The sequence below is a fragment of the Heteronotia binoei genome, chromosome 21, assembly GCF_032191835.1.
Source record: "Heteronotia binoei isolate CCM8104 ecotype False Entrance Well chromosome 21, APGP_CSIRO_Hbin_v1, whole genome shotgun sequence".
NCBI lineage: Eukaryota > Metazoa > Chordata > Lepidosauria > Squamata > Gekkonidae > Heteronotia > Heteronotia binoei.
This window is the reverse complement of record NC_083243.1, coordinates 152,503,894-152,531,441: the sequence shown is the minus strand read 5'-3', so window position 1 is coordinate 152,531,441 and position 27,548 is coordinate 152,503,894. Positions and strand designations below refer to the sequence as shown.

Genomic DNA, 27,548 nt, shown 5'->3' with positions numbered 1-27,548 from the left:
TGGAATAGGAAGCCGGCAGAACTCACCTCCGGAGGTGCAAAGGCACATGGTCCTTTGGGGGCGTGGCTGGGCTCCCCTCCCTTCACTGGCCAGCTGACTGGGGACGGGAAGCAGCCTGAGAAATCGGAAGAGCTCTGGCTGCTGCGATCGGTGGCTGCTGTTCTTTTGAGGGGTTATAGAGTGTTTCGAGCCCGTCCCTGTGGCATCAGTCCCATCATTGTGGGACCCAGGGGGCTGGTGCGGCGGCCCGCTGAAGCTGCCTGTCGGTCACTTCCGGGTTCCTGTCCTGCATCTCGACCTGTGTTATTAGTGACAGGCTGCTTCGGCGGGCCGCCGCGCCAGCCCCCTGGGTCCCACAATGATGGGACCAATGCCACAGGGATGGGCTCGAAACACTCTATAACCCCTCAAAAGAACAGCGGTCTAGCTCGCTTCCCCCGAGCCCTGCTGCCATAAGCCTCAAGGGGGCTCATTTTGCGGCATCTCCCGGCGGGAGGGTGGCACCCGCACAGGACACACATCAAATGAAAGAGGGGGCGCAGGGCTATCAGAAACAGCCGGCGGAGGGAGTTGGGAGCCCACCCCACTGGGGGATCCACACCCCGAAAGCGATGAAGGTGGCGCAGAAGGAGGGAAGGAAGGGGGGAGGGAGGAAGGAAGGAAGGAAGGAAGGAAGGAAGGAAGGAAGGAGGGAGGAAGGAAGGAGGGAGGAAGGAAGGAAGGAAGGGAGGGAGGGAAGAAAGGAAGGAGGGAGGGAAGGGAGGGGAGGAAGGGAGGGAGGGAGGGAAGGGAGGAAGGAGGGAGGGAGGAAGGAAGAAAGGAAGGAAGGGAGGGAGGGAAGGGAGGAAGGAGAGAGGGAAGGGAGGGAGGGAAGGGAGGAAGGAGGGAGGGAGGGAGGGAGGGAAGGATGGAAGAAAAGAAGGAGGGAGGAAGGAAGGAAGGAAGGAAGGAAGGAAGGAAGGGAGGGGAGGAAGGAAGGAAGGAGGGAGGGAGGGAGGGGAGAAAGGAAGGAAGGCCGGCCGCCCCCTCCTGCCAGCCGCCCCCCCCACTTTTGGCCCCCTCCCTCCCTCCCTGCCTGCCTCGGGGGGGGGCTTACCGTCTCCTGCGGCGGCTGGTGGCGGCGCTGCTGGCCCGCCGCTTGGACCCCCTCCCCCGTTGGCGGGGCAGCCGCAGCCAGGCCGCCGAGCCTGCAGGGAGGGCGGGGCGCCCCCCAGCTGCCCCCCCGCTTTCGGCCCCCTCCCTCCCTGCCTGCCTGCCTCGGGGGGGGCTTACCGTCTCCTCGCAGGGCGTGGGTGGCGGCCTCCCCTCCGGGCGGGCTGGCCAGGAGGCGCAGCGGCGGCTGGTGCTGGTGGCGGCGGCTGAGGAGGAGGCGGCCGAGCCCACCGACCCGGGGCCTCCTGTTACGCCGCTGCCGCAGGCGCCGCTGACCCACCTCCTGCTCCAGCCACCGCTGCCGCCGCCATTGTCCCGCCTCTGCCGCCTCCCCCCGTGCCGGCCTCTCCGCCGCCTCCGCCACCGGGGCCCTACTATGCCACCCACTCTCCTGGCCCCGCGCATGCGCAGAGCCTGCGGGAGGCCGCGGCGGCTGCCGCGCGCACGTGCAGGGACGAAGCTCCCCTCCAGAGGCGCTCGCTCGCCGCCTTCCCCGCCCGCCGGCTCCTCTCGCTGGCTAAACCGGGATTTTTAATGGTCCCGGGATAGCCAGCCCGGGAGGCGGGAATTTGGGGGCCTTAACGGGACTTTCCCAGGTGGTCGGGACGATCTGGCCACCCTATGTCTACCACATCTACCTCTCTAACTTCAGAATTGGCTTATAGCACACTTGGCAAAATGTCCACCAGAGGTTTAGTAAAAGTACTATTCAAAGAAGAGACATTCTGCTGCTATTCTGTGGACTTTGGCTATGGGCAGACAGCCAATACTGTGTATATTTACTTAAACGTAAGCCCCACTGAGTTCAGTGGGATTCTATCCCAAGTAAGAGAGGACTGGATTGCAACCTAAAACATACTGGGCTTCCAGCTGCTACTTCATTCAGAGAGGGGTTTTGATTTTGATTGCATAACAGATGAACTTGGCTTGTTTTGTGCTGCATGACAAATATAGTTGCCTCACAGATACTGTTACAACACATGCATTATCTAGAAACTGCCTGCAAAGTGAACCATTACAGCTTTGCCAGAGACTCAATATATTTATTTCGGCAATTGAGGTGACACAAAAAGGAAAATAGAAACAGAAATAATTGCCATATAAAACAAATCTGACTAAACATCAAAACGTATAGTTTTGCAGTATGCAGATGGAAACTTTTCAATCTTCAGATAGCTTTGTGTGAAAATTGCATATATAAATATTAAATATGTAACTGAACAACCAACAAAAGAATGTGCATTACCATCTAAACATAAGGACTTTGTTTTTTATCGAAGATTTTTGTATGATTATGTTTTTTCTGTTATGTGTGTAAAGATTTGTTTCTATGTTCTTTTTGTATTGATTTATATAAAAATAAATTTTTAAAAAGTATAGTTCTTAATATTATACCTCAGTACCAAGCAATCTGGCTGGACATTTTTAAATAGTGGATGTCTGGATGACTGCAATATAATTGAACTTTCAGTTCAAAACTGCTAAGATGCCAGTTTATGAATTATTTTTCTTTCTTTCTTTGATTTGATTTATATCCCACCCTCCCCTCTATGGGCTCAGTATTCAACTACAAGGTGATTTACTACTACAGCAACAACTCTGTGTCAAGGTCTTTAAAATGTTTCAAAATTAGTGGAGTTGCACTTCATGCCAGTCTGTCTGCCCCTACACTGGATAATAATGGCCGCTAATAAGTACCTGGTTTAATACTTGATTGTAATAGATGCTACTGAAAATGTTATAAAATGATGTCTGAAGGATACTTAAATCTAGACAAACAGTACTGCAATTTATATTACAAATTTAAAATGGCTTCTGCCTAGTGTTCCAGAATCACTTTCTTCTATGTACCTACTTTAGGAGAATCTTTTTTCCGATCAGAATAACACTAATTTTTTACTAGAAAAAAGTGTAAGCCATATGCAGAACCATATTCTTGTTGCCTGAACCCCATGGAAAAGCTGTGTCTGATTCTCACAAAGAATCATATAAAGGAGGAAAGATTTCAAGAACAGAGAAGGGAAAATAGATCCAGGTGGGCAGCTGCGCTGGTCTGAAGCAATACAACAAAGTTGGAACGTGGCGCAAAATACTGTACTTACAAGAACACCTTCCCCACTTGTAAAATTAAAAATTCAAGGGTTTATTTTAATTCAAATTCAAAGTGTATTACCTTAAAACTCACATGTCCAGATGCAAGGCAATGTATTATCTCAGTCTAAGCAGGTCTACATAGAACCCAGACATATCTGCTTCCCCTTTCTGATCCAAGCAGAAAGCTTTTGTCAAGAAAGGATGTATTTATTTATCAAAATGTTATATGTAAGCAAGTAATCTAGCCAGCAATCTAGGCAGATTTTTTCCTAAAATATGGGTGAAGCAATACCCTCAAAATAATTATTACTGAAAATGTCACAAATAGGCTCACCTTATTAAGTATTCTCCATATACTGAGCTTTCCTTACTGTCCATGCCCATACCTTGGTTCTTGCAGGTCTCGTTCTTACTGAAAAATTTGTGTCCATATTATAAAGCAAACCCCTGGATATGGAAAAAGCAAATGCCAGGAAGGGTTCTACAGTATCCTTTCCCTACTGTGTGTCTGTTCAGGGATTTTTTTTTAAATCCCCAGATCCTAGTTTAACAGTGACCATTGTACCACAGTTGCTTTTAGTTTTCCCTGATTCCCTCTTCTGCCACCCTATCCCTGGGGAAAGTTTGGCAAAATCATGCAGGAGAAAGTCATTCTGTTGAGTTGTGTGGTAGCCACTGCTGGCCCTGGCTATGTCGCACAAGTTGTGTGGAGACTGCTGATAGTTGTGTGGCATCAAGCAGTAAGCACCACTACACCTGGGTAAGTTAGGTACATCACATGATAGCAATTTGTTCATTGGTTGCTGCTGAACCTGACCTTAGGGCAGGAGGGAAAGGAGTAGTGGTGGACTAAGGGGTCAAAATAGTCCTTTTACTGACAGAAGACAAAGTCTGAAGGCTGTCCATATTGTTGAGATTGTCTGGCAACCCCCTGTTCAGATCACAGAAGGACATCTATTTCTTAAGAGTACAGTTGCTTCTATTGTTTGGGACAGGGTTAACCCCCAATGTTTTTTTTGTAAAATATTTCAGATTTTTTTCCTGCAAACCTGGAGGTTTTTCTCCCAGGTTTGTTGAAAGATTTATTTTGTCTGTTTATGGCTCCAGTCTCTGATTTAAGTATCCATAAATGAGGCCATGCTGAGAATTAGATACTTTGATGATAGATCTCTGACACAAGCTGAATCAGGGTCTAGCCCCTCACTCATAAAGTTAAGAATACTGGAGCCAGAACATTGAACCACAGGACTGGGCTGTCTAAATAGAGACTCTTAAGTTGTAAATAGTATGCAAATCACATAGCTAATATTACATAATCATATGAGCTTAGTACTTCTTGGCAGGGCTTTTTTTGAGCAGGAACACACAGGAATGCAGTTCCACTGGCTTTGTGTCAGGGTGTGTGGCCTAATACGTAAATGAGTTCCTGCTGGGCTTTTTCTACAATAAAGCTCTACGCGACACAATGGTGATGTCAGGGGGTGTGGCCTAATATGCAAATGAGTTCCTGCTGGGCTTTTTCTACCCCAAAAGCCCTGCTTCTTTGTGTCAGCAGTGAATAAGAACTAATTGCTGAAGAGGCACAGATGGGTGTTGTCTCTGTAGTACTGGGTCCTTTGCTCCAGTTCTCTCATCTGGAATGAAGTAAAGGGCTTATTAACTATGTTTGCTTGTGCTGAAGTGGCTTACCTCCTAGAACAAGAAGCTGTTTAGGACATTAATGGAGAAAGCATAGGGGAGAAAATTGCTTTAGTGGTTACCTAGCTCGTTGTTCTGAAAGAATCACCAATTGATAGGTGTTTACTGACCATCTGGAATGGCTCAAAAGCAACCACACAAAGTAGCAGTGTATTTCAGCTATGAATTAAAGGTGTGTGTGTGGGGACTAAAACACTAACTATATACACATGTTGGTTTGGGGCTGTATTTCAATAGAATAGAATGATTTTTTGTCTCATGCTTGATTGCTTTGGCTTTGCACCTACCAAACAGCAACAGTCTGTAAGATGACTGAACTCTCTTGGGGAGGATTCTAAGACAGGATTGCTAATGGACCAGAAAACATAACCTAGATGGAATTTAGGGCTCTGCCTAATTACCAAGATCAGTCTTTTATTTGGGAGCTGATAGTCCAAATTCGTGTACTATATTCATTTATTTTTTGTAAACACCACTGTGGGTAGTTTAACTTAATGTGCCTCTACTAGTGAACCAAGGGAGCCAATTTGTTGACCTTGATGCTAGTACATACTTTCACTTGGTGCTGAATGAGACTTTTTAAAGGACATTCTGCAGACCCTATTGAGCTCAGGAGGTAGAAGGGCCATGTGGTAACATAACAGTGCCAGATGTTCACGATGGTCTCAGTTTCAGACCATGTTCCCTGAACAGTTCTTCAGTTAACACTGAAATCCAAATACTGTGGAGGTTTGCATCATAACATAACAATCAGCATGTGAATAGTCTTTATCTTTGTTATACTATTCCTTACTCTGTTGACCATAGATGTTGCTGCACGATACGAATATGCACTAACATAATATTCCAGAGTATCAGCTAGGATTCTGGCTCTATTTTTGCCTGCAGGCTAATAACACAGGGGGAAAAAATCATCAGCCCCACAATAGTGTTGCATAACTTCAGGAGAAATCTGGAATTGACAGCAAGCCGCTCTAGGAATTGCAGAAACTGTATGGTTTCACTGGGTTTCCTGGGAAGCAAAATAATGCTGTCATGTCAGTGGTGCCACTCTCCCCTTGGCCCCACCATCTCCTGCTGGCAGCCCTGTTCTTCATCCAAGGAAATGTATTATAGTTGATATTTCTACAGAAGTACATAACAATGAAAGATGCTGTGTAGTATTGAGCTCTGAAACCTCTAAAATTTATTGTGTTCTTTCTTAAACCGCCTTTCCCCCAATACTTGCTTCTGAGCTTCATTGTTCAACCCCCCTGTGAGAATTTTGCTGTACTCTAAGATCTGACAAACTTTAAAATATTTCCCCCCACCAAGAATGGAAAAATAACCGAAACATATAAAATAGACAAATGGAAACCTTCATCATGTCACTGTGGCCACAATGAGAAAGTAATTTTAAAAGTATGATGGGAGTAAGGTTTTATTATGATTATAATTCAAGAAGCATTTTAAGATAGATGAGCTGATATAATTTAGCACACCTTCCGGTGATGTCAGGGGTTTGTGGCATATACATACGATTTATGCAAATGGGTTGTGCTAATGAGCTCTGGCATCTCTTTTTCTACAAAATGGCCCTTGGTTATTAGTGAGAAGTTGTTTAATATTGGGGGGTTGTCTATAGGCAAGGTCTTCCACCCAAGAATATATAAAGAGAGATATAATTTTCTAGGATGATACACTGGTTTGAGCTGGGTATAGGTGACAACAAGTGGTGTTCTGTTGCTGGTTCTTTTTGGTTTGTCCTGGAGTAGGTTGTTTCTGGGTACTGTATTCCTCACCTAGTATGTTTCCTCACCTCATTTGATGAGTACTGTAGTCCCAAAAATGCTTGTTGTAAATACCTTAAGTGAGAGTCCCGATCAAAAGAATTGAAGCAGATACGATTACAACATAAAGCTTGGCTGTAGACAATGGACTGAGTGGTATGTTTTTGGTGGTAGCTGGAGGCATGTAGATATGAGTACCAGTCAATGGGTTTCCGGTATAAGTGGTGTTCATCTGTCCATCATGTAGTTGTACAGTGGTGTCCAGAAAGTGCACATGTTGTGTAGAGTGGTCCAGGCTAAGGTTGATGGTGGAAGTTGTTGAAGTTCTGGTGAAATCTCTCAAGGGCTTCCTTTCCTTGGGTCCAAATGATGATGTCATTCAGGAAATGTAAGTATAGGAATGGTTTTAGTGGATGGGAACTGAGAAAGTGCTGCTCTAAGTCTGCCATGACCATTTGTGTGTCCATTGCTGTGCCATTGACCTGTAGATACAGGTTGTCACCAAATTTTAAATAATTGTGAGTAAGCATGAAGTGGCCGAGTTCAGTGGCAAAGTGTGCTGTGGTTTTGTCAAGGATGATATTCAAGATGGCTTGCAGTCCATCTGCATGTGGGATGTTGGTGTACACAGCCTCAGCGTCCATGGTGCTAGAGTGGTGTTGTCCAGGAGGTTGTCAATGGACTGTATTTTCCTGAGAAACTGAGTAGTGTCTTGTAAATAGCTGAGTGTGCTGATGGCATAGGGTCTGAGGATAGAGTCCATATATTGCTAAACAGAATTTCTTCCTTTAGCTTTCAGGTGATAAACTGATAGATCCTGCATCAGCTGAACAGATGGGTCTTATAAAGTGCAAGCAAAAGGTGTGTATGGAAGCAGATCTTTCCTTCCTCCATCAGCAGCCTGGTTTGACCTGAAAAAGCTGATGCTGTAAGTCAGGAGCTCTGCTAAGACTGAAAGCTACATAAGATCATTAAGGAAGCAAAATAATTCCTCCCAGCAGGGTCTGTTGGCATAAGAAGGGCAATTTTATCTACTTTGTTCTCCTTGCTACAACTGCCCATGTGTGACTTTTAAAAAAAATCCACGAAGATCCCTTGACACTAGTCATTGAATTTTTGAAGGTCAAGAAAACCTGAGGCTGCTAACATCTGCATTTGCAAGCACCTTCTGCCTATGAAGTTTCTTAACAGTTTTGCATCCTCATAAACAACCTTTAACAGTCATACAAGAGGTGACCAGGGCACAAATGATAGCCAACTGATCTCCACAATACAAGAAAGTTGCAGTCAACTTAGATGAAGTTGACAAGATATTCCCAGACATTTCTACCACCTAATTTAGCAAATAGCTGCATTAGGTTCAGCACTCCCAGACTTCAAGTCTGACACTAGAACTGGGAAAGAGACCATCAATGATGGCCAAACCTTCTTGCCCAAAGCAACCAGATTTCCTAACTGTTTGATCACAATGCTCTGTTACCTATTCAGCCAGAGATGCCAAGTCACTGAACTGTATCTAATGAGAAAAACAGTTGAGCGCCGGAAACAAATGGAAGATACCAAACTGCAAGATTATTGCTGAACTATCCCAGAAGTTTCACATGCTCAGAAATTGTACTTTAATGGCATGATAGCTAAACAGAACATTCAAAGGCAGTATACCCCAAGGTAACAGATGCTGGCAACCTCATGCCTTCTATGCATCTGCCTGAAAATACAGGACTAGATGGAAGTTTGTTTACAACCCACCTTTCTCTCCAAGGGGTACCAAAGTGGCTTACATAATTCTCCTGTTCTCCGTTTCATCCTCAGAAAAAGTCTGGCTTGGTTAGCCAGTGGTTCCAAGGCCATCCATACCTTTCTCTCCAAGGGGTACCAAAGTGGCTTACATAATTCTCCTGTTCTCCATTTCATCCTCAGAAAAAGTCTGGCTTGGTTAGCCAGTGGTTCCAAGGTCATCCAGACCTTTCTCTCCAAGGGGTACCAAAGTGGCTTACATAATTCTCCTGTTCTCCGTTTCATCCTCAGAAAAAGTCTGGCTTGGTTAGCCAGTGGTTCCAAGGCCATCCAGACCTTTCTGGTCAGACCTTTCCATGCCAGAACAGGGATTTGAACCCGAGTCTCCCAGATCTTAGCTTGACACTCTAACCACTACACCACACTGTCTGTCAAATTGTAGCAAGGTATTAGACCATGGAACCCAAATGGATCTCTGCGAAAACACTATAAGAAAGCTCTTGGAGAAGGAGATATACCCCCCCAATCATCATCATCATGGCTTTTTTTGTAGAAAAAGTCGAGCATGAACTCATTTGCATATTAGACCACACCCCCAGACATCACCATTGTTTCACATAGTTTTTTTGTAGAAAAAGTCCATCAGTGACTCATTTGCATATTTGGCCACACCCTCTGACAACAAGTCAGTTGGAACTGCGTTCTTGTGCATTCCTGCTCAAAAAAAGCCATCATCATCATCATTATGATTTTTGATTAATTGTCCCATCTTGGTAAACTGGGCTCTGAGCAAGGTACAAAATATATAATAAAAATAATACATAGGCTAAAAACAACACAACGTTAACATTAAAACTTCTAGAAGAATCTCAGATGGCATCCTATGAGTTATGTGCACATGTTCTGGACTACCAGTCATCATACTGGAGGTGGTGGTGGGAAGAAAACTTACAAAGCATCTGGGAGGGGGAGCAGAGAAAGGAAGAAAAGGTGACATCTGAAGGTAAACCATTGCTGCCTTCAACTAAATGCCTGGCAGAACCAGCCCTGTAGCTAAGAGTCACGGGGAAGGGGGCCACAGGGGGGCTGTAGGAGGAGGAGCCATGGGGTGAGAGCAAGAAGCTGGAGAGGCTGGGGGCCACCCCTCTCTTTTCCCCGTCCAGTGCGATTTAAATTGCATGTAAATTCTGATTCCCCTTCTACCTTTCTGGAGCTCAGCCTGCAGTAGGCTCGCCAATCCCCAGGTTCCAGTGGGGGATCCCCTGGTTTTGCAGGCTCCTCCCCCGCAGTCAGCTGGCCGGCAGGGGGAAGTCCCGCCTCCACCTGCCCTTTCACTTTAGAACTAGAGGAACCTTAGAAAGGCTTGCTTTCTGGATAGTGTGTCTGTGCCTTTAAATCTAGGTCCCAGCCAGGCTGAACAGGAGTGGGGTGAGCCAGTAGAACAAGATGGCTGCTCCCTGTAAGCTGTGAAGCTGTAGCAGTCCAGACCCTCAGTTTGTTTCACAATCCTTTTGGAAGTCATTTGCATAGTAAATGAGGAACTAAAACCTTTGTTTTCCCTATATTAGTCTGATAGAACTTGGAACTTCAGCAACTCATGAGTAAATTGTCCCAGTGAGACCACACAAGTGTAAGATTGCAGACTGTTTATTTTGGTGCATGCGTGCGCGAGAGAGTGTGTGTGTGTGTTTCAGGGTTGCCAATCCCCAGGTGGGGGCAAGGGATTCCCTCGGTTTGGAGGCCCTTCCCCCACTATCAGAAAACAGTGTGGGGGGGAGGGAAATGTCTGTTGGACACTCCATTATTCCCTATGGAGATCAATTCCCATAGGGAATAATGGAAAATTGATCCGTAGTTATCTGGGACTCTGGGGGGGCCTGTTTTTTGAGGTAGAAGCACCATCGTTTTGGCATAGTATCTGGTACCTCTTCTCAAAACACCCTCCAAGTTTCAAAAGGATTGGACCTGGGGGTCCAATTCTATGAACCTCCAAAGAAGGTGCCCCTATCCTTCATTTTTTTAAAAGGTGTGCAATCCCTTTAAATGTGATAGCTAGAACTCCCTTTAGAGTTCAGTTATGCTTGTCACAACCTTGCTCCTGGCTCCACCCCAATGTCTCCTGGCTCCACCCCAAAAGTTTCCCGGCTTCACCCCCAAAGTCCCCAGACATTTTTCGAATTGGACTTGGCAACCCTAGCCAGGAGTGATCAATTTCCACTTCCAAAGTTCAAAAGAAGGCTGATTTGTATCTCCCTTACAATTTCCCTGCTTTCCTGTGCCCTTTTCCAACTGGGAGCAGCAGGGAATGCGCGCGGCTTGTACACACTGGCTGAGGGAGACATGTCCTGGTCACAGCTACCTTCCTTCCTCCCTCCCCACCCCAAAAGGACTCTAGCTGCCCTTACAGCCTGTGCAATCTAGGGGCCTTTCCCCCCCCACCCAAGAACTTACCATTCAGGGTGAGGGGTCCCAAGGGAGTGGGAGGAGCCAAGGCTTGGGAAGGGGGGCCATAAAATCCACAAGGAGGTTGGGCCCTTTCGGCCCCATGGGGCACTACGGGCATGGGCAGAACATCTCTGCCTTACAGGCCCTGCAGAATTGCATACGGTCTTGCAGGGCTCTGATGTAATTTGGCAGAGTTCCACCAGATTGGGACCAGGACTGAAAAGGCCCTGGCTCTGGTTGAGGACAGTCAGACCTCCCTAGGGTGAGGGATCACCAGCAAGTTGCTGTTAGTAGATCACAGCACTCTTCCAGGGACATACCACAGGAGATGGTCCTACAGACACATTGGTTCCAGACCACTCAGGGCCTTAAAGGTCAGAACCAAAACCTTGAACTTGACTCAGTACTCCACCAGGAGCCAGTGCAGCTGGTGCAGCACTGGTTCTATATATACTATCCATGGTATTTCAGTCAGGACTCACACCACTGTGTTCTGAACCCAAGTCAGTCTCAAGGGCAGGCTAGCATAGAGCAAGTTAAAGGTAGTCCCCTGTGCAAGCACCAGTCGTTTCTGATGCTGGGGTGACATTGCATCATGACTTTTCACAGCAGACGTTTTATGGGGTGGTTTGCCCTTGCCTTCCCCAGTCATCTACACTTTACCCCCAGCAAGCTGGGTACCCATTTTACCAACCTCGGAAGGATGGAAGGCTGAGTCAACCTTGAGCCGACTGCCTGAACCCAGATTCCACCGGGATCAAACTCAGGTCATGAGCAGAGCTTGGACTGCAGTACGGTAGCTTTACCGCTCTGTGGCATGGGGCTCCATATAGAGCAAGCTACAGTAATCTAATCTAAAGTGGCAATTTTATGGATTACTGTGGCTAGGTCAGGACATGACAGGAAAGGAATCAAGTTGCCAAGCTTGGCAAAGATGGAAAAATGCCAGTTTGGCAATATGCATGACCTGGGCCTCCGTTGAGGTAACCAGTCATACCCAGACTCTTGACAGATGGCATGGGAATCAGCAGCATCCTGTCAAGAGCCAGGAACCTACACTCCAATCCTGATCCAGCCCCCACCCCAGCCCCAGAACTTTGCTGGATACAGCTTTAACCTGCTCTTCCATAGCCATCTCACCATGGTCTCCAGACCCTCAGTCAAATTCAAGACAGAGACCAGCTGCCGGTCCATTAATTGATACAGCAGGGTGTCATGGACATATTGACGACACCCCAGCCCCAAACTCCTTGCCAGCTGGGCAAGATGGCACATACAGATGTTAAATAACACCAGGGAGAGGAGTGGCCCCTGAGGCATCCCACATAACAAGTGGTGCCTAGAGGACACATCCTGACCCTGCACCACCCTCTGTCCCCAACCAAGGAGAAATGAGGAGAGCCATTGAAGGGCTACCTCATAGACTCCCAGGTCGACACAGTGGTGAGTTAAAAGATATCGAATGCTGCTGTGAAATCAAGTAATAGCGGCAGTATCAATCCACCTCAATCCAGCTGTTTGTGGAAATTGTCTGTCAGGGCAGCCAGCAGTCTCTCTATCCCATGGTCAGGGTGGAAGCCGGATTGGAATGGATCTAGTTTTTCACTGTTTACCAGCAGTAGTACATTTGCTGAAATGCTATACCTTCACTAGTTATGAGATTCTGGCATGCTGGTCCACAGCCACAAGAGGACTCTCAGCAGGCAAGATGATGAAGGGTCTGGAGACCAAGTCCTATGAGGAAAGGCTGAAGGAGCTGGGTATGTTTAGCTTAGAAAGGAGATGACTGAGAGGCAATATGATCACCATCAAGTACTTGAAAAGCTGTCACAAAGAGGATAGTGCAGAATTGTTTTCTGTTGTCTCAGAAGGTCAAACCAGAACCAGTGAGTTGAAATTAAATCAAGAGTTTTTGGTTAAACATTAGGAAGAACTTCCTGACAGAGCAGTTCCTCAGTGGAACAGGCTTCCTTGAGAGATGGTGGGCTGTCCTCCTTGGAGGTTTTAAAAGGAGGACTAGATGGTCATCTGACAGTAATGCTGATTCTGTGAATTAGACAGATCATGAGAATGAGAGGAGGAAGGGTTACATCACTGCTTATTTCTTGCGGCCCTTTCTTACAGGCCCCAGGAAATGCTATTCACCACTTTGGAGTCAGGCAGCAATTTTTCTCCAGGCAAATTTAGCCAGGGATCCTGGAGGCTTTTTGCCATTTTCTGGGCATGGTTCATTGGGGGGGAGGGCGCGTGGGGGGAGGTTCTGGTGAATTTCCTGCATTGTGCAGGGGGTTGGACTAGATGACCTTGGAGATCCCTTCCAACTGTATGATTCTATGGTGACCCCGCAGGAGATTTAAGGCAAGAGAAATTCAGAAGTAGTTTGCTGTTTCCTGCCTATGCATAGCAGCCCTGGACTTCCTTGGTGGCCTCTCATCCAAGTAGTAACCAGGGCCAGCCTAGGCTAAGCAGGTCAGGGTACCATTAACAATAAAATGTATGAAAGTTTTCATCTTGTTTTCCAGCTAGGTTTTTTTAAGAGTCCAAAAATACTTCAGCCTTTGACACAGACTCTTGATGCCAGGGCTTGAACACAGATAGTGTTAAGTTTTCAGGGCTCTGAAGAACAGAACTGCATGTTGCATTCAACACAGGGATAGAACTTCAAGTGATCATGCATAGTTCCACCACAAGTTTCATAAGATGTTGAAAAAGAGGTGGCAGGGTTGCAGGTATGTTGTGTTCAAGTGCCAGAAGTTTGATTTTCACTATCTTAGTATTGTACTTCATCTTATAAAGCCTTACAACCATAAGAATAGCCAGATACCCATTCTCCCAAACACTTAATCAGGTTCCTACGGCTACCAATAGTCAGCTGTGATGACTATGGACTGGACATGACAAAACTGTGCCAATTTCCCCTCCTACTGCAGACCTCTACACTGTGCACACCACTATTCCTTGGATACCCAGCTCTCTAGGGGCAGCATTTGAAGAAATATGGCAGGCTACAGAAAGTGAAACATGAGCTCAGCTCCAAGAGCAAAGTTCCATTTGTGATATTTCAGATCCAACATCTAGAACATCTAGAATAAGATGTTCTTATCTTCCTTTCTCACAATACAAGAACTTGTGGGCATTCGATGAAATTGCTGAGCAGTCAGGTTAAAACAGATAAAAGGAAGTACTTCTTCACCCAAGGTTGATTAACATGTGGAATTCACTGCTACAGGAGGTGGCGGCGGCTACAAGCATAGACATATAATTTTTTTGGCCACTGTGTGACACAGAGTGTTGGACTGGATGGGCCATTGGCCTGATCCAACCTGGCTTCTCTTATGTTCTTAACTTAGATTAGTAATTATAAAGCTGCAAACTTTTTTTTAAAAAGCCACAAGTAGCAACAGTCTTAATTTTCAAAATCCACAGAAAAATTCAAAAATAGAAGCACACAATCAATCTGGTTTTTAAACTTCAATATTTGTCTGGGTTTCAGAAGAGTCAGAAAATAAATACCCTAAAGCATGAGAAAAGACTTGACTACAGAATTCAGATTTATTCTATAACTTTTGAACAGTGCCAGTGATACAATTTTTAAGCGTTTCCATTAAATACAAGTTCAACTTCAGATTCCAATGACTGTATGGTTAGGCAAAAAAACAATTCACAGTTAATGATCACTCATCAATTTTGGACCATGCTTAAATAGTACTGAAGTCAGCAGAGACCAGACAGCAAAAGTGGGGAAGAACTATTTAAGAGAAGTGTGCATGACAGGTTGCTATTGCCATCCTCTGGTGAGAGAAGTTTGTGGTTCTTAGTCAAATAACTGAAAATATCCAAAGTGCATAGCTCTGTTTAGGGATACTACTGCAACTACACTCACTCTGAAGCTTGGTACTTCTACTAACACTTGAAATACCAGGATAAAAATCAGAAAAAATATTCTGCCAGACAAGTAACTGCTAATACAGTATTTGTTCTACCTGTGCAAGTTTTGTTTGAACCTACTTTTCAGATAATTATTGCTAAGAATTGTCAGTGCAAGTTTACATTTTTATGCTTTAATAGCCACAGGATCAACTAGAAAATGAATGCCTCACCTTAGCTCTAAAGCCTGCTTCAAGCACTTCTCAGTATTTCTCAATTTTGTTTGTAATCAGAAGTACACTCTTTGTTGCAGTGATGATGCTTGTAACTGAGGGTGGGCTATACCCATCATTGGTATCACACTATTAAAACCAAAACAAAATGGTACTCTTACTTGAGTGGCTTACCCAAACACACAAATAACTACATATTCCAAGAACAATTTTTAGCAGGAGGACATTTCCACAACAGCATCAGTTTTATTATTCAAGATCAATTCCAGCTTTTCACAATTCACTATAACTTGCTGAGTTCAGTAGAAAACAAATTGTGTGTTTTGCAACAGAATCATTGTTACTATCACATAAAATGCAGCCTCTCTAAAAAGGCAGTGCCTTAAATGTGCTCCATAGTATTTCAGCATAAATAACACAATGGCTTGCTTTGAGTTCTGGTTGTTGCAGAGTATCAGTCACTGGAAAACACTGTGTGAGCATGTAAACACGTACACACTCTACCCAAAGAGAAACTTTGCAGGTCACAAATTAAACAGTGCTAGAGTGTACAGCTACTCAAAACAGGTAGCAATCCAAAATGTACACTGTTAACACAGCAATACAAGTCTAATTCTCCTAATAACTCTTTCTGGAGATGAACTAGTGTGAACATAAAAAAGGACTGTGTCGACCTTTCCAATGAGTGTGATGACTGCTCTTAAGCATCATTTAGTTAATCTTGGTTTATTAAAAATACCTCCATCGGTCTCACCACACGTAATCTAAGCCAGCTGCTTGGTCCTAGTATAGACTCTGTTAATGAGGAAGACATTAAAACAATGAAATATAAGGAGTCTGACTCCATGGACTATATAAAACAAGTTTACTTTGTTTTAACAAGTCAAGTATTTAATACATGGCAGGTACATTTTAGGCAAGAGTGAAATGCCTTATGTTTGGACCAGAATATGATGCAGACTGCAATCACAGCTAAAGATATTTCATATTCACTCTTCAATGATTATCTAGTTGCCAAATATAGCGCTAACAGTCATCAGGAGAGAACTGAGAAAAGCACATTTAAAGATTCTTTCCCCCCTCTTCTTAATTGTACAAAAAGTTATTACTTTAATAAGTTTTTTAAACCTACTTTAAAATGTATTTTTCACCTTCTAACAAATGTCATCTTAAAAAAAACACAACTGAAGTAGCACACACTTGCACTCCAAAGAAAACATGCAAACTTGATGGCTGGTAAAAATTCTGCATAAGAACACCACTCCTTATGCCAGCTCTGCCTCTTTTCATGCCAAAGTTCTCTCAGTGCAATGACTGTTGATTGGTAGGGAAACATGGCAGAAACTTTCACAATTAAGCTCTCCTTAAGAATTTGAGGCAAAACAGTCTCTCCATTATATTTTTAAAAATTAAACCTATTTCTGTAAGTATAAACAAAATTCAATAAAATGCCAGAATATAGTGAAGAAATAAATGTTAAGTCCTACCCTGTGCCATACTTTAAAAAACTAGACAAACAATTTTGGATTTATTAATACACCTTTTTAAAGTTTTTTTATTTCTGAAAGCAGCTTTTTATGAAAATCAAAAGCAGTTCCTGAGTAACTGCAGTAAACAGTGTCTTTTATATTTGCCACTCTGCTCATCTGGTTTGGTTCCATTTATCTCCCTAGTTTTCAAGTTTGACCTCTGATCCTTTTCCAAAAGTGTGCAAGTTCGGTTAGCATCATTTTCAACAGTCCAGATGATGCTAACTTTCCTGCAATGTCTGTAAGATCTACACATCAGGTAGTTGTGGTCCTACAGCTATTGCAAATTCTTCCTCTCGCGCTTTGACCTCACTGGGTCTTCACGTCTTCTTGAGCATACGTCGGGACTGCCATGTGTGGAATTTATTGTAGGCTGTTTGCAGCATCTCTTCTATGTGATTTATCAGCTGAAAAAAGATACAAAAGCTATTATAATTAGTAAAAAAACGTAATTATAATTAGTCAAAAGCTAGTATGAATTCTAACCCACATAGATCTTCGCTGACAGTAGGGATTTCATCAGTTAAGTGGGACCCACTCTCCTCCCATTGCCCTCAAACTCCCTTTGAAATGCTGCTCTTGGGGGACAGGGAACTCCCCTGAATACTATGTGGGACGAGAAAAGAGAGCTGTAGTGGGAGGGAGAATCAGCAAATATCCAACCCATCAGTCAACATACTGTATTTACTTGAAAGGAACATTATCCCAAATGTAAGAAGATTCCCCTTTAAAAAGTATACATAAAAACAAATGACCTCCCCGCACAAGAGGCGAGCCAGCCAGCCATTGGTGTCTTCCTACCAATGTCTTCCTACCTTCCCCTAAGCTGCAAGTGTCTTCCTACCTTCCCCTAAGCTGCAAGCTTTGGACAGCTTCATTGTACACCAACCATAGCCTCTGGGATTGCCTCTGTGCCTCTCTACTGGCCCAGTCAAACCAGAGCTACAAAACACTGAGTAGAATCCCCACAATGCAGTAACACAGGCTGCTTCCAGCCCTCTCTAGCTGATGGAGTGGCTGACCTTTCTCCCCCTCCAGATATTAGTGCATTGTTCAGTAACTGTGATAAATGTTATTTTCATCTTTATTGTTGAGAATATTTATTTTACTTGTGTGCTCTGTACATGGAGATGCTCAAGGTGGTTTCATTCTGTGTGCTTTTTTCACCCATACATTATACCCTTCTGTACTGTTGTCTTAGCAGCTTAATATACAAACATAATTGTTATTCTATGAGAGAGACTATGTTAATACTTTCATTTACTACTGAATTTGTTTCTAACCTTCAAATTATTTTTTTCCTATCTTGCAGATGGCAAAAATTAAAGACACACGCATTATGGTAGTACAACAGTGGCAGCCAAACTGTGGCTCAGGAGCCACATTTGGCTCTTTCACACTTATTGTGAGGCTATCAGAGGCTGAGCAGGAACTTAATGCAGACTTACTCTCAAATAAGCTTGCTTAGCATTGGGACCTCACACAGCCTCTGAGTGCCAGCCCAATCAGGTTGGTGACTATTTCCACCATGTGTGAAGTGGAGAATGAAGGGGAAATAAGCAGGATTGCAAATTCTCCTCCACCACAGAGGTCACCCAGAAAAGAGAGTGCAAGAGCCAAGGGAGCCACTGGAAGAAGAGATGGAATTAAAGATGGTGGCACAGGGTTCCTCCTTAGTTTCATAGATCTTGTAGGAGCTGTATTTACTAATCTCTGTGCCAAGGCAAAGAGAGGTGGATAATGAAGCAAATGGTGGTCAATGATTTATATGTATGTTTCCTTCTCCCACTGGTGCAAAAAAAATTAATTCCCTAACATTTCTATATGCTAGTGTTATGGGGACTGTTATTCCCAGTTTTTTTTTTTTTTTAAAGTCTCCTTCTAGCATGGTCATGTTGTAAAATTCCATACATGTATATCTTATCTTTATGTGTAAAGAAAGTATTCAGAGTTTTAATAAAGATGTGTATGTAAGAATCGTTTGTCTTGCAGCTCTCAAACATCTGACAATTATTCTGTGTGGTTCTTACATTAAGCAAATTTGGCCACCCCTGTAGTATAGGGTATAATAGTATGTATCTCTCTCAAGTATACTTGCAATTTATTGCAGAAAATGAAGATATATGCCACATACAAATTTATATGATAAGGCATGAAAGATGAATTTTATGTTGTTAGATCCACAAAAGAAGTTTAAGTTTGACAGGAAAGCACTGCATATATTTCAATTTCCCCCAAAATTTCCACCTGCCCCCAAAAGACAGAACCTTGAGGTTTTTATGTAGTTTCAAGATTTCCAGAAATTTTAAATCTCTTGATTGTGACAAAACTTAAGAGGAAGAGTAGCTAAAAGGTAATTGTTTAACATTATGAAGAGTTCTGCTCTAAGCATCGATGCTGTTCTTCTGCGATGAGTTAGGAGGAACAAATGGATGCATTTTCCTGTCCAAGGGCTTAATTTGAAGGCTGGTTAAAGGAAGTGCTTCTGAAGACTATATAAATTCTCTACTCTAGTACTATGTTAAATTGGTAATTAAAATTAATATCTGTTAATTGTATCCATTCTGTTTAAGCAAGGGGGCTTACTAGACATGTCACTGCTGGAACAAACAATCTGAATGACAAGTTTAGTTTTATAAATGACACAATATGTTAATATTTCTATACTTCACATTCCTGGGCTAGAAAAAAATCTGAGGAGTACACACATCACATGCAGTAAATGGCTACCACAGTTTATACTAGAAACTGACACTATTCTATCCATGGTAAATGCATCATGATCTTAAAAATGATTTTGTCCCCTTACATTTGTGCTTAAATACTGTCTTCGAATTTTTTCTTGGAATGGGCAGAGTTTTGTAACTTGAAATCTTTCCAAATTACTCTTCATTTTCACAATCTGGAAAAAAAAACAGAACTTCAAACTACATTACTGTAAATATGCAGACATCTGAAATCAATCATTTCTTAAGTTTCTGTGCCAGTTAACACTTTTGCTTGAATTTTAAGTTCACTACATCGTTTCAATAACGAATAACAAAATACAATACCAAAACATTAAAAACACTAAAACTATGCAATTAAAAGTGTGCCCAATTAAATTCATTTATTTATTATTAGATTTATGAATCACCCCATCCCTGCTACAGCAGGGCTCTGGGTGATGTACAATAAGAATAAAAACATTAAACATAAATAGGCAATTAAAATAACATCTGTACTACAATCTAAAATCAGATGGCAAAATCCAGTTATTACAATTGCAGACTGCCTGCCACTTCATGGGCGGGGGGGAAAGAGGAGCAATGCAAATATGGAGACCAGAAGAGGGTGCTGGCCAAGACATTAACTGTCACTATCCTCAGCCAAAAGCCTGGTGGAACATCTCTGCCTTGCAGGCCCTGTGGAATTGCAACAGATCCCATAAGGCCCTGATGGTTTTCGACAGAGTTCCACCAGGGTGGGGCCAGGACCAAGGACTGCCAGATGTTTTTGGAGCCAGGGACCACCAGCAAATTGCTGTCCAAGGAGTATAGCACTCTCCCTGGGACTTAATGGAAGAGATGATCCTGTAGATAACACCAGTCCACTCAAGGCCTTGAAGGTCAATACCAGAACCTTGAACTGGACTCAGTACTCCACTAGGGCCAAGTGTAGCTGGCACATCACTGGATGTATGTGTGCCATGTGGATTACTGTGGCTAAGGAAGGGCATGACAGGAAAGAGGCCAATTGCCGAGTGTGGCAGTATTGGTAAAACACCAGTCTGGCAATATGCATGATCTGGGCCTCCATAGTCAAGGAGGCATCCAAGATCACCCTCAAGCTCTTGAAAGACTGTGCCAGTGTCAGTGGCACCCCATCAAGAGCAGGCAGTCTATGCCCCAATCTTGAAACCATCCCCAGGGACAGAACCTCCGTCTTAGTTGGACTGTTTCAACCTGCTGTTTCAACCATCTAACCACAGCCTCCAAACCTGCAGCCAAATTTGGTGGGGTGGTATCTGGGAGGCTGTGACACCCAAGCCCAAGACTCCACACCAAGGTAACATGGCTCTAGAGTGGTAATCTGGAAATCTTGCAGACATGTTTTGAACCTTGTTGGTCTCCTGTGAATGTATTGTAAAGATTGGGTTTCAGTGATAAATAAGGCTCCAAACTGAAGAAAGACAGATGAAACATCTTGATATCTAGAACAGACGTCTTTGGAAGGGCTTCTTTTAGTTCCATGAACTAAATACTGGACTATTGTCACTCCTTTGTGATTGGAAAGACTGCTTTTGAATTGTCTTCTGTTTATCTTTTTTTGCTACATGCTTTCTATTTGAAGTTTTGTCAGTACACCACCGACCTCTACATTACACTGTCTTGTTGTTTAAAATTTATGGTATCTCTTAGCGGTTTTTTTATTTACACAGCGTATGCTAAGATCCTATAGTTTCGCAAGACTCCACACCAGCTAGGCGAGGAGGCATATGTAGATGTTAAACAACATCGGTGACAGAAACACCCCTTGAGGGACCCAATGTTTTAAGGGTATCTAGAGGACAAATTCTCCACCAGTGCTACCCTCTGTGCCTGAACAAAGAAGAAGAAGAAGAAGAAGATATTGGATTTCTATCCCGCCCTCCACTCCGAAGAGTCTCAGAGCGGCTCACAATCTCTTTTACCTTCCTCCCCCACAACAGACACCCTGTGAGGTGGGTGGGGCTGGAGAGGGCTCTCACAGCAGCTGCCCTTTCAAGGACAACCTCTGCCAGAGCTATGGCTGACCCAAGGCCATGCTAGCAGGTGCAAGTGGAGGAGTGGGGAATCAAACCCGGTTCTCCCAACTAAGAGTCCGCACACTTAACCACTACACCAAACTGAAATGAGGTGAGCTATTGAAGGGCCAACCGCCAAATTCCTATGTTGGTAAGGTGGTGGATCAAAAGACTGTAATCAACTGTGTAGAATGCTGCAGTAAGATCTAATAGCAATAGCAGCGCCAACCTGCCTTGATCCGGTTGTCTGTGGAGATTGTCCCACGGGTGGAGGGGAAACCGGACTGGAATGAATCCAATGCTGATGTGTCATCTAGGAGCCCCTGGAGCTGTTCCATTACCGTTCTCTCAATTACCTTACCCAGGAACAATAAATTTGAAACTGGGCAGTAATTGGCAGGATCTAAAGAATCCACAGTTGTTTCTTTAAAAGCGGTAAACCACACCCTCTTTAAGACCCCCAGGATAGGCCCCTGTTTCCAGGAATAGATTGATAATATCCATCAACAGGCCCCGCATTCTCTCAATGCTGGCTTTTAACAGCCACGAGGGGCACGGATGAAGGAGGCACGTGGTTGGGCTGACAACACTCAGGATACTGGTGATATCACTGGAGGAGAGCAGGCTGAAAGTATCAAGAAGTGAATCCAAAGATGGCCATGGGGCTTCCAGTTCACCTACTGTATTAAATATTTACAGCTAGGTTTTGGCGGGGTGACAAGACTTCATCCACAAAAAAGTCTGCACATGTCTCACAACTAATAGTCTAATTTTTATTTTGGTTTTCCTTTGTAAGGGATGTCAGAGTTCTAATGGGCGTTAGCTAGCAGATGCAATGGAGGTAGAGAAGAATTCCTTCTTCGCTGCCTTCACTGCCACCTCATAGGATTTCACAGATGTCCTACAAGATGCTCTTGCAACTTCACTTGAACCCACCACCAAACTCACTCAAGTCACCTGAGTTCTTGTTTCATTCCCCTGAGTACTGCAATGCACCAGGAGGACAATCTACCACAAGAGCACAGAGGACATTGAGGAGCAACCTAATCAGAAAGACAATTCCAGTTATAGAATCAGAGTTGGAAGGTACCTCCACGGTTATCTAGTCCAACTCCTTGCACAATGCAGGGCCTTCACAAATACTTCCCACACAAACATACACCCCCTGCTTCATGCCCAGAAGATGATTAAAAAACCCAGGACCCCCCTGCCAAGCCAGCCTGGAGAAAAATCGCTAACTGACCCCAAAGTGTCAGCTAGCACCTCCCTGGGCATGCAAGAAAGGGCCACAAGAACTAAGCACTGATGCAACCCTTCCTTCCCATGATCTGCCTAATTCACAAAATCAGCATTGATGTCAGATGGCTATCTAGCCTCTGTTTAAAAACCTCCCAAGGAAGGAGAGCCCACCACCACCCAAGGAAGCTTGTTCCACTGAGGAATCACTCTGTCAGGAAGATCTCCCTAATATTTAGCAGGAAACTCTTTTGATTTAATTTCAACCCACTGGTTCTGGTCCAGCCTTCTGAGGCAACAGAAAACAATTTTGTACCATCCTCTATATGAAAGCCCTTCAAGTACTTGAAGATGGTGATCACATCACCTCTCAGTCGTCTATCAGCTAATCTTATGAGGTTCCAGAAGGAATTGGATCCAGAAGAGCATTATGGAATCCAATTGGATCCATTAGTGTCTGAGTAGAAATTGGCTTGCCATCTTGGGAGTGAGGGAGAGAAGAAGAAGAAGAATTGCAGATTTATACCCCACCCTTCTCTCTGAATCAGAGACTCAGAGCGGCTTACAATCTCCTTCTCCCCCCACAACAGACACCGTGTGAGGTGGTGGGGCTGAGAGGGCTCTCACAGCGGCTGCCCTTTTAAGGACAACCTCTGTCAACAGTTATGGCTAACCCAAGGCCATTCCAGAAGGTGCAAGTGGAGGAGCGGGGGAATCAAACCCGGATCTCCCAGATAAGAGTCTGCACACTTAACCACTACACCAAACTGGCTCTCCACACCAAATTGGCTCTCCCACCCAGCTGGGCCTTCAAAACCAGGTGATTTGATCATGGAACCTCCTCTTTTGAAGTCAGATCCACATCTATTCCCATACCAAAAATCAAATCCAATGTGTGACCTGCTTGATGTATGGGGACCTGATACAAATTGGGTTAGCCTCAGTGTCGCCATAGAAGACATAAGGTCATTAATAATAAACAGGTTGCTTACCTGTAACTGATGATCTTCGAGTGGTCATCTGTGCAGTCACACACATGGGTCTTGCCGTAGTTCCAAAGCATACCTCAATTTAATCACCACCATGGCTGAAGCCCTTAATATTCCTCTCCCTTCTGATTCTCCCAAAGTCTCTGATATTGTCCATGATCTCGTTCAGGTACATTTTCCAGTGGGTTCAATTCTACCCATGTTGCCTGTCCACCTCGAGGGCTTACGTGAGTCCTGGGACAAACCGGCTTTGATACCACCTACCTCAAAGCGCCTCGACTCCCTTTACAGGGTGCACACACCTGAATCCAAATTTTTAGCCTCCCACCCGGCTCCTAATTCAATAATTGTTCATTCAGCGACTAAGGCCAAACAATCCCGACATCCAACTCCACCTGATCGTGAGGGCAGGAAGCTGGACGCACTGGCTCGCAAGATCTACAGCCTTGCCTCCACAAACTCCAAACTCAACAATCACCTAGCCTATTTTGCAGCATATACATACAACCTTGCCAACCAAATTACACCGCATATTCCATCCATGCCCAACACCTCCCAGAAAGCTGTTTCTAACCTAGTCTCAGAGCTGTCACGAGTGTCTAAGCAGCAAATCAACTCCTTGAGACATGCTGTATCCTGCTCGTCCAAAGTTTTTGCCTCATCAGTGGCTCTAAGTCGTCACGCCTGGCTGAGGCCGACTAACTTACAGCCCAACATTAAGTAAAAGATTGAGGATTTACCATTTGATGGGCTTGGCCTGTTCCATGCCTCAACAGATGAGGTACTTACGTCTGTGGATGACGGTCGTAAGAGAGCAAAACATCTGGGTGTTTCCCAGCCAGCCTCTCAACAATTCAATAGATCTAAGCCCTGGAGACCCTCTTTCCAACGTCGTCAACGCTCTCCCAGACAACCTGACTATTGGAGGAAGAAGCCTCCACAACAGAAACAACCTTTCCAACAAAGGCCCCATTCTCAACCTGCAAAGAAGTCTGCACAACAACCCAAGCAGTCTCTTTGACTTCCCTCTATGTCCCATTCCACAAATGAATCTCCTCTATCGCATACGTCTCCTCTCATTTTATTCAACCTGGAGCTCAATCACCACGGACTCTTGGGTGCTCACCATAATCCGTCTCGGGTACGCAATCGAGTTTGTTTCTCCACCTCACCACCACTACTTCACCGTTACCCCACCCTCTCCTCACTCCAAGAGATTCTGGACTTGCTCCAAAAGAATGCCATAGAACCTGTTCCTCTTCGACATCGGGGGTCGGGTTTCTACTCAAGATATTTCCTGGTACCCAAGATGGATGGGGGCAAGCGACCCATTCTGGATCTCAGGAGGCTAAACAAGCGGGTAGCCTACAGGAAATTCAGAATGATCTCCCTTCAATCCATCCTTCCTCTAATTCCGCAGGACTCCTGGATAGCATCCCTGGATCTCCAGGACGCTTATTTCCATGTGACCATCAGGCCTCAGCACCGCAAATATCTTCGCTTCGCCATGGGGCTTCATCACTTCCAGTATTGGTCTCTCCCGTTCGGGCTCTCCACCGCACCCAGAGTGTTTACGAAGTGCATGGCAGTAGTCGCAGCTGCCCTGTGCCTCTGCAACATTCCAGTGTTCCCGTACATAGATGACTGGTTGCTCATTGTGCCTACAGCGCACCAGCTGGTGAGGAATCTCAAAACAACCCTCTCCCTTCTCGCCTCCCTGGGCCTTTGTGTGAATGTCATCAAATCGCACCTCACCCCAACTCAGGACTTGCAGTTCATAGGTGCTCGTCTCTGCACGTCTCCTCATCTTGTCTTCCTTCCAGAGGATCGTGCCCGAAACATTATGTCCCTGGCCCAGTTGGTCCGACATACCCCTATGCAGCCTGCAATCACCATACAACGTCTCCTGGGCCTCATGACTGCAACCACGTCGGTCCTTCAATTTGCAAGACTGCGCATGCGACATCTCCAGCTTTGGTTTGTTTTTGCCTACCATCCACACCTACAACCACAGAATACTGTTCTCACTGCCCCTCAGAATGCTCTGCTTTCCCTAGCTTGGTGGACAGTACCAGACAATTTGCTTTGCGGGATGCCTTTCGTTCTTCTTCCTCCATCTGTCATCGTAACCACAGACGCCTCCAAGTGGGGATGGGGAGCCCACTTAGAGGACAAGACTGTCAGAGGACTGTGGACTGCGGCCGAGAGGGCTATGCACATAAACTGCCTAGAACTCATTGCCGTGCACAGGGCCCTTCAATCGTTCCTTCCATCTGTGAGGGACTGACACGTCCAGATCACAACAGAAAATACGGCCACAGTGTTGTATGTGAACAAACAGGGTGGCACCAGATCTCTCCGGCTGTGCCGCATAGCCATACTGCTCTGGGAATGGTGTATCAAAAACAACATCTACCTGACTGCCATACACCTTCCAGGCATAGAGAACGTCCTGGCCGACTCTCTCAGCAGGATTCGCATAGACGACCACGAATGGTCCCTCAATCCACTCTACCTGCATCGCATTTTTGTTTGTTTCAGAACTCCCAAAATAGATGTCTTTGCTTCGAAGGACAATTCAAAATGCCCTCTCTTTTATACCAGGAGAGGCAACGATGCTTTCCTTCACATCTGGAGGGGTCCTCTGCATTATCTTTTTCCACCAACCCCTCTAATTACCCGATCACTACTCAAGATTGCTCGGGATGGCACAGACTGCATTCTGATAGCACTGTGGTGGCCACGGCAACCCTGGTTCACAAGACTTCTTCAGATGTCCTGCCACACTTACCGCTGCCTCCCCCTGGCAGGCGATCTCCTCACCCAAGCTCACGGCCAGGTGCTTCACCACAACCCTCAAATTCTGGCCCTTACAGCTTGGAGAATTCGTCCACATCCCTATCTTCAAGAGTAGCTGAAGTTATACTAAATGCTAGAAAGCCTTCCACCAAGCGTTCTTACCAGTGCAAGTGGAAGCGCTTCTGTTCCTTTGCATCATCCCAACATCTCCACCCAGAGTCTGTACCCCTGCCCTCAATCCTGGAATACCTACTGTCCTTGCAAGTGTCAGGTCTCAGCTACTCCTCTTTAAAAGGTTCACCTTTCAGCCATTTCTGCTTTCCACAAACCTATTGATGGCCAGACTGTTTTTTCTCATAGGCTGTCCAAATCATTCCTAAAGAGCATGTTGCACCTTCACCCTCCTATCAAACCGTTTGTACCAGTTTGGAGTTTATCGTTAGTGCTCTCACATCTTATGAAACCCCCGTTTGAACTCCTGGCCACCGTGGACCTTAGTCTGCTGTTTTGAAAGACTGCCTTATTGGTTGCTCTTACTACTGGCAAACGGGCCAGTGACTTGTGTGCCTTCCGCTCTGACTCTCCTTATACAGTCTTTCATAAGAACAAGGTGGTCTTAAGACCGGACCCTTCCTTCTTACCCAAAGTTGTGTCACAATTTCATCTGTCAACATCCACTTCATTGCCAACGTTTTTTCCGGATCCCAAGGACCCTGGGCAAAGAGCTCTACACGCCCTTGATGTCAGAAGAGCTTTGTCCTTTTACCTCTCTCGTACACAACCGTTCCGTAAGGACCTTAACTTGTTTGTGGCCTACGGCAATCCTCACAGAGGGCACAAAATTTCTACCCAGAGACTCTCTAAGTGGGTATCCAGTGCAATTCGGTTGTGTTACGAAGTTGCTAAGCAACCCTTACGGCTCACTCAACTAGAGCGGTCTCGACGTCTTCGGCCTTCTTGCACGGCGTCTCCTTGGAGGACATCTGTGCTGCGGCATCATGGTCCTCACCATCCATGTTTGTCTCCCATTATGCCTTGGACGTTCGTGCCAGATGAGACGCCTCCTTCGGTCAAGCGGTCCTCAGGTCCATCTTGCACTGAAGTGACTGGTGAGTGCATTCGCTTTTTTCTGACTTTTAGATGTTGTGACTAATATTCTTTTTTTTGCCAGCACCCACCTCCGTGACCTTTAGCTGGCTAGTCACCCTTGTGTGGGACTGCACAGAGACCACGAA

The 27,548-nt window shown here is 45.0% G+C and overlaps 1 protein-coding gene across 3 annotated transcripts in view; it reads right to left on the bottom strand.

Moving 5' to 3' along the window:
• Positions 1–14,428: 14,428 nt before the first annotated feature.
• The window catches only part of GTF2H1 (general transcription factor IIH subunit 1), a 46,800-nt gene continuing 33,680 nt past the window's right edge, over positions 14,429–27,548 (bottom strand). For all 3 annotated transcript variants that reach the window (XM_060263219.1, XM_060263220.1, XM_060263218.1), the window contains 2 exons: positions 19,334–19,426; positions 14,429–16,931 (listed from right to left, as the gene is read on the bottom strand). In XM_060263219.1, coding sequence (XP_060119202.1) covers positions 16,845–16,931; positions 19,334–19,426 — 180 coding nt within the window. In that variant the 3' untranslated portion in view covers positions 14,429–16,844. The remainder of the gene's footprint in view (positions 16,932–19,333; positions 19,427–27,548) is intronic.